An 11,733-nucleotide genomic window follows, 5' to 3' on the forward strand; every position below is an offset into this window, starting at 1 on the left:
TAATATCCTCTTATGAGTGCTGTTGGACTGTTTGACTGTTTTGCTCATAAATATCGTCAACATGGTATAAGTGTGTTACGTTTACGTTTCTTCATTCTTGTTAGATATTGTAAGCATCGACAACCGACATCGCATAAATACTTTTACCGGGACCAGTGCGGCGTGGTCCCATAGCCGTCAGTGGTATACATACTTAATGGTTGTACACACGTATGATTTTTATCGCATTTCTCGTAATTTAAACCACTGTTTCCCAAATTCACACTTCATTTAAATGCCGTTACATTTTCTTTCTGTAGATCGACTTTAATGTAGTTAATGACATCGTGTTCGTAGGTACTCTCACTTCTGATAAAAGCAATGGAATAAAATAACACAAGCTGGAATGTATAAACTGTATTTCAAATAACTTATTACTCATTCTTAAACAAATCGTTACTTTGGTAGATGGATAATACATTAATTAAATTTACTTTAGACCTGTGTCGATCGCGATATAAACGCATGTTCGCCTCTTTTTCATAGAGTATATATCACAATACCCTACCAACCTCAGAATAAAACCATAATCATTAATAAACAGTACAGATTAAAACATTTATCTGGAAGAAGGAGTTTTTATATGTTGTCTTATGTATTTATAATTATTTAAATAATTAAAAATCTAACAAGATTAAAATTTTTGTTTGTTTGTATGTCAGGCTTCTCTAGAATGGCTGAGCCGGAATTAATAAGGCTTTCACTGGAATTTCGCTACTTTAAATCTCGAATATTCCATGGTTTCCGCGAGATGCATATAAAGCTTTATATTTAACTAGCGGACTTCGTTCACGTGGATTTCAGCTTTTCACAAATCCCGCGGGAACCCTATTAATTCCGGCTAAGCCGTTCTAGAGAAGCCGGACATACAAACAAAAAAAACCGCATATCAAAATCCATTGCGTAGTTTTAAAGATATAAGCGTGGGTACATGTAGTGATAAAAAATATAAAGTTTACTTTGGCTAAAACCCAGAATATTTTAAAAGTGATTGTTTCCTTTATATCATAATAATGAATTAGCTAACCTAAATTGTTTGCTTTGCTGAAAAGGTATAGATACAGAAAGAAATAAAAATACATAAATATAGCATTATATTTGCTATGAGCTTAAGTAGTAGTAGCACGTTATTACTGTAAATATTCATTTTCCGCCATTTAATTCAGATTAAAAATTAACAATCTAATTAAACTAATACTAAAAAAAAGAGCTAAAGTTATTGATATTGTATGTGTAATCTCTGATTCTACTGAACCGATTTTGAAAATTCTTTTACCACTAAAAGCCACGTTATTTGTGAGTGTCATGGTCTATATTTCATGGGAATTACGCGGGGCGTCTGCTAGTTCCCTAATTCCTTAGAACTAATTCGTTTTCACGGTTTATTGCCTGCCGTACGTAGTACCTAAAGGAAGTTTGTCCTCCAAATTTTCCTAAATCTTCAACCGATTCAGATAAAACTGGAAATGTACATGATACTAAAGTTTTCTGAATTAAGACACAGATGGCGCATGGTTGGTAAGAAAGAAAAAAGAAGATTTATGTATTTAAAAACAAACTATTTTTATTTTTTCTACATATTTATTTAGCTTATCAATGCAATTTCTGGAGTTATCGATAATTACCAGCGCTGCTCACCAGGAATTGCTATACTTACTAATACTCCAGCCAATTGATGCAATGCAGTATTCGCCCTGGATGCACGCCGAGTCATTTAGTAGGTACTGAAACGTGTTTACGACACTCTGAGAATTAGTACCTACTGAAACATGTTAACGAAGCGCCGAGAACATCTTTTGGTAAATCTGTAAATACTTAGGTACTGCAACAATGCCGCAGCCAATTTATTAAGAAATGACATCCACATTCAAGGGAAATATAAATATTTGGTCAATCTCGCACGGGGCGAGGGGGATGGCAACGCGACGATGTGGAGTGCCGCCACACTGCGGGTGTGAGATTCCTGTCGGCGTTGCTCCGACCTGAGTTCAACCTCATCCGAGTATCATTTTTGTAGATGTAATTTTAACGACTCGAAAAACTTCAATTAAAGTTTAATTTTTTTCGTATACGAGACGTCCATTTTTGTAACGAAATAAGGCTGACGACATTTCGAACACGCCGTGTTAGTCCTCCTGTCAAATATTAGATACTCCTAGAATAAATTAATGGCAGCGACACGCTCGTGCTCAGAGGACCGCTGACCGCTAGCAGAGTCGAAGCTTACAGCTATAACTCCGACGTCCCGCCCTTGATATATGCAACAACTCATGTTACTTGCATATATCACCACCAAATAGCGGTCGACGTACAACGGGTCAACGGCCAACCCTTAGTGGCCAAGCGCGGAAAAGGCCCAGGAAAGAAGAACTCAGTTACTTAGGAAAACAAATCCCCGTCGTAGCGGATGCGGACGCCATAAGCGGATCCGCGGTGCACAAAACAACCGTCGACGCGCCTGCTCGCACAGAGGTTCGCTCGATGTTTGCTTTGCAACTCGCGGATTCCGTATACGCGATACACAGGGTGTACAATACTTAGGACTGATGGATGAGAGACACGCTACTATTTAATATCTCTTTATGCCTAACATTCGACCAAACTACCTTATCTCGTAATAAATCGACGAATTTCAACCAATAGCAGCGCAACCGTATATATCTATTGGTGCGTTTGGACGGAAGAGATGTACCTGGAACTCCGCCGCCATTTGTTGACATTTTGTCTATTTCTCTTCACGAGAGGTCTTTAATACTCAGATATACCTCATTTTATGAAAGCTTTGATATGATAATTACCATGACCATGAGTGGCGCATTGGTTTGCATTCTGCATCCACGGCCGTGGGTTCAATTCCCAAAACTGGAAAAATGTTAGTGTTAAGATCTATACTAATGCTGAAGTTTTTTTGCTTATACGCGCTAATCTCAGCATACTTGTCCGATTTGAAAAATTCTTTCAGTGTTAGATAGCCCATTTATCGAGGAAGGATATACGATATTTCCCGCATTCCTAAGGGAACGGGAACCACGCGGCGTCAGCTAGTTTATATATATATTCGACAGCTATTTGAGTACCCTTAACACAAGCTACGCTACTTTGGTGCTAGATGGCGATGCGTGTATTGTCCAAATATACTTATCATTTTTATCTTCATGACTGCATCTTTATGCGTACTTTCATACAACAGAAATATGCGAGGGTAATGTTATCGAGACAAAAGTTTACTTGTGCATGCAACTCTCACTCACTTGTAAATATTTGAAAGTATATAGGTATAATATAATAATATTTTTGGGAAAATAAATTGAAAATTTCAAAGGAACTTATTTGACTTATATTATTCCAGAACTTTTTTAAGAATTGCCTTAAAACAAATCAAAAGTAAATAACTGATGTGAAAATGAAAAATAAATATTTACAAATGAAATTAAGAGTTAAGTGAAAACTGTATGTACGAAATATCGTTTATGAATTCATTTTGTGTCACTTTGTGTTTTTTTTTTAAATTTCATTTTATATAAATGAGACTGACCTCACATTCCCATACATATAATTTTATAATAAACAAAAAAAATCCAAACCAAATCCAGGCAAAGTTAGTCTGTTTATTAAGAAAATTTTGTTGCAACAACTTTAAGTTATCACTCTAAAAATAAATTATAATGAATGAGGCCCACTGAACGTTGCCGATCGATTCCATTTCGCTATATAATGGGACACTAACATAACTTACTAAAAATATACTAATAGAAGCATAATTTTATTTGACATATCTAAGAATTAAAATTTACTGGTATCTTAAAATCATGTAATGAAAGAAACAATTACATCTTAAAATTTTGTATTTATCACACATATCTACATTTTATTATTATAACATAAATACAAAATTTTAATAGAAGTACCAACAAAAGTCGCTAACCAGTAATTGCAAATGGTATGCAGGCTTTAGTATATCATACAAGTAATTACAATATCAATACCGTAGGTTTAATAAATGCAAAAGATCAAGTGCAATGAAACTCCAGATGGGTTTTGTTATTTCAATATTGATGAACCTCACAGATAAGGTGGATATGTCGAGAACCTTAAAACTTTTTAAAATTTTATATACCCATAAAAGATACTCAAAAGTAACATTAAGACTTCACTTCCATGGACTTGGTGGTTTGTACCAGACATAAAACACTTTAAAAACAATGAATAAACCAGATTTTACTAACATTAAATACTAAATTATATTGTCTTTCCAAATTATACTTCAGTAGAATATTGGAATTACATGAGAGTTATCAAACTGAACAAAAATGGCGCTCCTCACTGTGTCCCGTGTGTTGTTCGCTAGCACTGGACTCTATTTGGTGTTTCCTTCAACTCCCTCATTATCAGGAATTCTTGTACAGGTAATATATTTCAATACATAGTGTTATAAAGAGCATTACATAATTTAATAACAATTACTCTGCTGCATTTATTGGTCCTTGCAATGCATTAGGACTAGGAGAATTGGACGATACCATTCTGCCTTGCTCCTTCACAATTGGATCTGGAAACAACAATTCAATTTTCAACAATAACCTGTATAATATTATACTGTAGTTGTAAGGGCTTACGCTCACCAACAAAACTATGCTTGTAGTGTTAAACTATTATTATGGTCTGAGAACTGGTGGATATTTTTGAGTAGGTATTTCAGTAAAGTTAAAAACTTGTCCTGCACATTTATGCTACCTGAATACAGAACTAGAGACTTGGCTAGGGAGTAGTAGGATTTTTTATTTTTCGCATATAAATTTTTAGGCAATCTTTTTTTTTCCTTTAGGCAATCTAAAATTTTTATATCTTTAAATTTTAATATTGAAAGAGTTATAACATAGTTAAGCCAGTATAATGCAATATTTTGTAAGCACCTGGCAAACCCAAGTGAAACATCCAACTTGTGTTAAATTTTAAGATAAAAAAATTACAGATTGTCTAAAGGATATCAAGGAAGGATCTCAATGATATTGTTTGATGATGATATACAGAGTACAAAACTTGAATGTAATTAACATTGTGAACATAAATTAATGTCTCAACATGATCTAATTTGTTTTATTTACAAATTCTGTACAATCATCAGAAACTTAGAAAATTGAACATTCCAAATTCTAAAATTACAAATTATATATTAGTAAATATTTATTTTTTGAGCATGAAATTAAAAAATATATAGTTAGATTACTTATATTAAAAAAATATGTTAGAGTAGCTTTAACATTTTTAGAGTAGTTTTTAGAGTAGTTTAGACAAAAGGTTGGCTCATTATTCTTCATTATCAGTCTATTAACAGCCCACTCCAAGATGGGTTTGCAGGCTTAATATATCATTAAAATATTACTGAAACAAAAATCACAATAACTTACAGAAGTAAGGATGTTCCATTGCTTCTCGAGCTGTGTATCGCTCATAATGGTCATAGCGCAGAAGGCGGTCGAGGAAGTCTAATGCTTCTGGAGAAACCAAATGCTGATTTTCTGAATGTACAAATCGTTCCCATCGTTTACGAGAATGCCTGAAAGTTATTATTGAAAGCCAATTAACAAGGAGTTGAGAAATATACACACATTACAAATCCAATTATCTTCACAAATCATAGACACAAGTCTTTTTTTTACATCACAAGACTTTGATATTATATGTACTAAATGAATTGATCAATAAAATCTTGTTTAGATGCAAGTTTGCAGTTGAGTGTGTGGTATTTTCTATAAATCATAACATTAAAATAGATAATGGCTAAGATATTTCCATCTCAATGTGAAAAATTACTTTAATAGTTGAAAATACTTTTTTTTACAATTTTTGACATGGTCTATTTAACTGTTTGAGATTTTTTTAGAAATTGAGTTAATGATGTAATTCTGAGTAAATAGTCACTGATAACAAGCATATATTGTGCATTACAAAATATATATGAGTTGTATAAAATAATTACCTGCCAAGGATATCATTAAACCGAGGATCAAGTTCTATATGATATTTATCCAAATATTCAAATAGCTCTTCAGTGCCCAGCACTTTGGCTATACGTACGAGTTGATCATAATTATCGTGACCATGGAAGAATGGCTCCTTACGGAAGATCATGGATGCTAACATACACCCTAGTGACCACATATCCAAAGAGTAATCATACATTTGATAATCAACCAAGAGCTCCGGACCCTACAAAGTATTATTACATATATCGCATTAATTTATAAGACAAAGTAATCACATTTATGTAACATGTAATTAAATTTTCAAGCTCACCTTAAAGTATCTAGAAGCAACACGAACATTATACTCCTGTCCTGGATGATAGAACTCCGCTAAGCCCCAATCAATGAGGCGTAACTTTCTATTATCATGGTCAATCATCACATTGTGAGGCTTTACATCTCTGTGCATGATACCCATACTGTGGCAGTAATCTAAAGCCTTCAAAAGTTCATACAAATAATACCTGGAATGTATAATTTGAGTAAATTTAATCTAGCCAAAATAATTTAAAATAAATAATATTTTTTGTGATGTCTTTTAAGTATGAGCAATATTCTTTCCCCTCTAACTAGCTGCAAAGACTGTCTCAAGAATGGGGTATGACAATAGTACAACGGGCAGGGCTTACACTCGTGACCTTTACATGTTGAGTCTGATAGATTAACCACAGAGCTACTGAGGCTTTATACACAAATAAAAACGAAAACTTTAAGTGTTTTCAGATAACATGGGCCTTATGACCCATGTATTATATGTTCATTATATGTTCATAATACATACTATTATTGTGAATCGCAGTACACTTTCAAGAGTGAAACAAACTGTCACTGTACCCATGCTATCTGAAAAATACTATAGTGCACTTCTTGTTTAGGTTCATGTGTCAGACTCAGCATGTAAAGGTTGTAGGTTGGCAGAGCGTGTAAAAGCATATTTACACTACATTCTTATAGACTAAAAGCCAATGCCTTCAGACTCTTCAGAAGAGCCAGACCTAAATAATTTTTGTCAGCTCATGCTCTTACTATAGGTTATTATAGTTATTTATGGTTACTATACTTATTTATGGTTGAAGGATGAGATGACAAGCTTTCAGCGTATATATAAAACGAATGTCTAGCTGTAGCTGGCTCTATTATATTCATAAAAACTGAGATTCCAGGTACCTTATATCATAATCTGACAATGTTTGATATAGTTGTTTAAACTCAGTGTTGTTCACATGTTCAAATATTAAAGCAGGAGTACGAGAGACAGGATCTTTTACAACAGCTTGTAAAGTTATTATGTTTGTGCCTCCTCTTAAGTTCTCTAATATTTTTATTTCTCTTTTTATCTTCTTCTTTTTTACAGGCTGCAAGAAAAGGTTGCAATTACTACATATATACTTTGTAAATACAACAAACTATTACAAGGTCTAACGGACCTTGTAAAAGGACCTTGGATTGGAACCTACACAAAATTACATACATGCCAGTTAATCTCTGCAGGTTAGATATAATCAAAGTATAGGGCCTCACTTACCTTCAATATTTTAACTACACATTTCTCGTTATTTGTGATATTTATTGCTTCAAATACTTCACTGTACTTTCCGCGGCCGAGCTTGCGTACTAGCTGGTAGTCCTCCTGATTGCCCCAGTCCACCACATAGCTTTCATAATCCCAGTATTCTCTCGGTTTCTGTGAGTTAACGTCGGCATATACCCGCGCTCTACTAGGTACAGCCATCGTATTATAACTTTGCCAACCTAAGGTCTTGTCGACGAGGCTCTTACCGGAAATCGCATATGTCTTGAGTAATGATACTGTGAATAAAAATATTTTGGACGTCACTTTGAGACATTCACTATTACACTTGGCTATCGTAATTTTTAATTGTTTAAATTGTCACTGAGAATTATTTGCTATATGGCGATTACGAACGATTACGAGTCACTTGTATTGATGTATAACCTAAAAACGATATCCAACTGAATCACTTATGATCAATTTAGGAGCTTCTAAAGAGCATTTAGAAGATTCTCCGATACTCAGGAGATAGCAATTACGTCAGCTTTCTGAATAGACATCAGATACGGGAAAAGCCAAACCGATGACATAAAATAAAATTTGAAAGTCTTCAGGGAGAAAAACGCACGCCATTACTCGTCAAATGATTAAATGAATCAGGCACATTCCCATACCTAACACATTCCTGTAGATTATCCTATTTTAAACAATAAATAGTTTAAGCATACATAAACTTCTTGAAAATTAACAAATAATTGGAAGTCTAATATACAAATTACACTTTTATCACATAACCGGCACAAATTCAGCGAAATTCAAGATGGACGCCCATCCGATCGTCCACCATTGCCATTTGCCAGTTGCAGTTGCCACTCTTGTTCTTGACTCTTGATCTTCTCTCTCTCTCACATATATATTTTTTTTCTTAGACAGAGTTTTAGAACAAAGTTGCCATGTTAAATTTTCAATGCATGTTTTTTTTGTACATTACGTAGTTACTTACGTAAGAATAGTAATTCATTCCCATAAATATACGTAAGTACGCAATATTTTTATACACAAAATTCTGTTTTTTATTATATATATTTCGTTGATTTTATTAATTTTTTATTTTATTTTATTGATATTAGTTTAGTAATTGTTGACCAACTTTGGCACTAATGCATTTTAAAGGGGTTTTGAGTTTTGAATTGATAACCTCCTACTTTTTAAAAGTCGGTTTTAAAGATATTAAGTGTATACCAGACATACCTTCATGTAAAATTTACTTTTTTTCTTTTCTTTCTTTTTGGAATTTCATCAATGAGTCACCCCTAATTTTTTCTTCAATAAAAATAATATTTTTTATGGGACCAACTTCGAGATATACCCTATCTAATGAAAAAGAATTATCAAAATCGGACTACTCTGTAAAAACATTTCACAACTCTTTTTCACAACATATTTCAACTAACTGGTTATATAAAATTATAAAGCAATAAATTGCAATTTCGATCAAACAATACATTTATTGTTGTTTCGGCCATCGTTGTGGCTAAAAACGACAAACATAAAAACATAAAAAAACGACATACATCATGACGCCGAACATTGAATCACATTAATTCGTTTTAACATAATCCTCGCGTAAGTTGTCTTTTTGAAATACGATACTTTTCATCTGTCTATTAACTTATCTATCAACGCTCTATACTTCGTTTTCAGTTTCCTGTATTCCCTATTACAGACTAATAATAATACCGGGACAAACCATGGGCAAACTCATCAAATCAAATACACAGACGGTGGTCTTCTGTGCTATTGGCGATTTTGATTCTATAATTTCAAACTTAATATTTTAGTCGAGGACGGACGATTTTTGGGCGGTAAATACAAAAATTGTTCGTACTCGACTAAAACACTAAAGTAGTCCGAATAAGGCATTAGAGAAACGCAGCAATGTAATTTATATAAGTCCGTGTTTATTATGGTCTCAGGTTCGATTTTTTCAAAGTTAATTTTTCATAATGAGATTATTGCTTTTCTTTTTGTGAGTATCGAATAGGACTTTTGAATCGCTTTTTGGTGTTTAGGTGCACCAAAAAGCGATTCAAAAGTCCTGTTCGATACTCACAAAAAGTGTATTCAAATAAAAAACATTTGAAAATATTTCCGTATCGCTAAGCAGTACACTGATAAGTTAGTTTACCAACAAAAAAAAATATACGAGTACTTACCCACCAATAAAATATTACACACATCATTTATTAATTTACACGACATGACATAATTTTATTAAAGTTCAGAATATGTATTGTAACACAAAAATACATACATACATACTTTTACTCTGATGATAATTTTACTTTAAAATATTTTTTCTAACAGTGGCACGTTGCGCCTTTCTGCAAAACTCGTAAAATATATTCATGCTTTATATGCGATCGTAAATTGCCATCCAATCCAATACCTGTTTAATTTCACTACGGAGGCATTTTATTTTGATCATAAATATAAAAGTAAAAGCGTCAGCTTTGGCGATATAAATTATGTTCGGTGATTTTTATACGTATTCTACTCAATTTAAATTGAAGTAGAAGGTTCTCAATTAGATCTGTTTGCAAGTAATATTTTGTCAAGAGTTGGTTAATAAGTATTTTCGTATATTTAACATATGGAATATTGCAAATTTCATCAAAATCGGTTCAGTAGTTTTGTTATTTAGGAGTGATGCGTATCTGAAATAAAAAAAAAGAAATAAAATTTGCTGGCCCAATCCGCATTGGGCCAGCGTGGTGGACTATTGGCCTAACCCCTCTCATTCTGAGAGGAGACTCGAGCTCAGCAGTGAGCCGTATACGGGTTGATAACGACGATTTATAACTAGCGGACGCCCGCGACTTCGTCCGCGTGAAACCCTACTACTACCCTACCCTACTCCCACTCTACATGCTACCCTACCATACAGGGGATGAGTAGTGACTCAACCCTACCCCTAACCTACTCCTACCCTACCCCTACCAAACCCCTACCCTACTCCTACCCTACCACGGGACGGAAGCTTAAAAATGGAGTTACTTCTTCCGTTTTCTCAACATTTCCCTTCACTGCTCTGCTCCTATTGATCCTAGCGTGATAAAAAGTATACTATAACCTGCCCAGGATTATGAAGAATAATTTTACCAAGTCTCGTTAAAATCCGTCGAGTAGTTTTTGTTTCCATAACGAACATACAGACAGACAAAAATTTTACTGATTGCATTTTTGGCATCAGTATCGATCACTGATAGTTATTTTGGAAATATATTTAATGTACAGAATTGACCTCTCTTCTTATTTATTTTAAGTATAAGTATAGATATAGATAGATTAACTAGGACTAAGATGCGCACTACGATATAATAGTATCTCGAGACGAGAAGGCAGACGAAGGTCTGCCCCGACTCGAAAATATCACATTCTCTTTTACTGCATTGGGACGTAAGAGGCGATATGACCGCTGCTGCTGGTCGTTTGTAATTCTTCTTCTTTCCGAGGAGTGTAGCCTTTCGTTTTTCATGTGTTTTGACTTCCATTCCCCCGTTTCCTGTTCCCACTCCGCCAATGATACTGTTTCCGTTTCAATATGGCGCCGAGGTGAGATGGTTTGTGGGGACGCTTTGTTTTGTCATTATCAGCGTAAGTACCAGGTACTTCTTCTTTTCGAGATAATATGTCGTTACGTATGCTATAGTCTGCTAAGTTCGTTGATAACACTCTCATGATATGCGGGCGACGGGCGGAAAGACTGACGTGAAATCGTGCTTGCGGGGAAGTGACGTGTATCAGTCGTGGGATTTTCATTAATCGCTACACGCCCCCCGCCCCGTGCGCAACATCGGGAGTGTCACGAACGAAGTTGCCAAGATAGCTATAGACCTACAGGTAAGTATTACTTTGTTTAGCTTTAGAGAAAAGTCATGTCATTCAGTCGTTTCATGAAGGACGGTGCGGGTGACAGTTCGTTTCACTCTTGAAAGTTTGCCGCGATTCACGATAATAGTACGTAATATGAACGTCATACTGGCGACTGTCACCGTACCCATGCTATCTGAAAAACACTTTAATTCTATCTTATTTTGTTTAGAGAAAATAGGCTATTTGCTTCTTTTGTAAACAGTGTTTAAACTGAATTAT

The 11,733-nt window shown here is 34.4% G+C and overlaps 1 protein-coding gene across 1 annotated transcript; it reads right to left on the reverse strand.

Moving 5' to 3' along the window:
* Nucleotides 1–3,627: 3,627 nt before the first annotated feature.
* On the reverse strand, nucleotides 3,628–8,450 carry LOC112046878 (casein kinase II subunit alpha). The gene is made up of 7 exons (XM_024083706.2): nucleotides 8,253–8,450; nucleotides 7,591–7,874; nucleotides 7,233–7,420; nucleotides 6,337–6,529; nucleotides 6,020–6,249; nucleotides 5,448–5,596; nucleotides 3,628–4,588 (listed from the first exon to the last, which is right to left on the reverse strand). Exons 2-7 carry the CDS (start codon nucleotides 7,795–7,797, stop codon nucleotides 4,500–4,502), a joined length of 1,056 nt encoding a protein of 351 aa, XP_023939474.1. The 5' UTR covers nucleotides 7,798–7,874; nucleotides 8,253–8,450; the 3' UTR covers nucleotides 3,628–4,499.
* Between the last annotated feature and the right edge of the window lie 3,283 nt (nucleotides 8,451–11,733).

The sequence above is a fragment of the Bicyclus anynana genome, chromosome 1 (genome assembly GCF_947172395.1).
Source record: "Bicyclus anynana chromosome 1, ilBicAnyn1.1, whole genome shotgun sequence".
Taxonomy (NCBI): domain Eukaryota; kingdom Metazoa; phylum Arthropoda; class Insecta; order Lepidoptera; family Nymphalidae; genus Bicyclus; species Bicyclus anynana.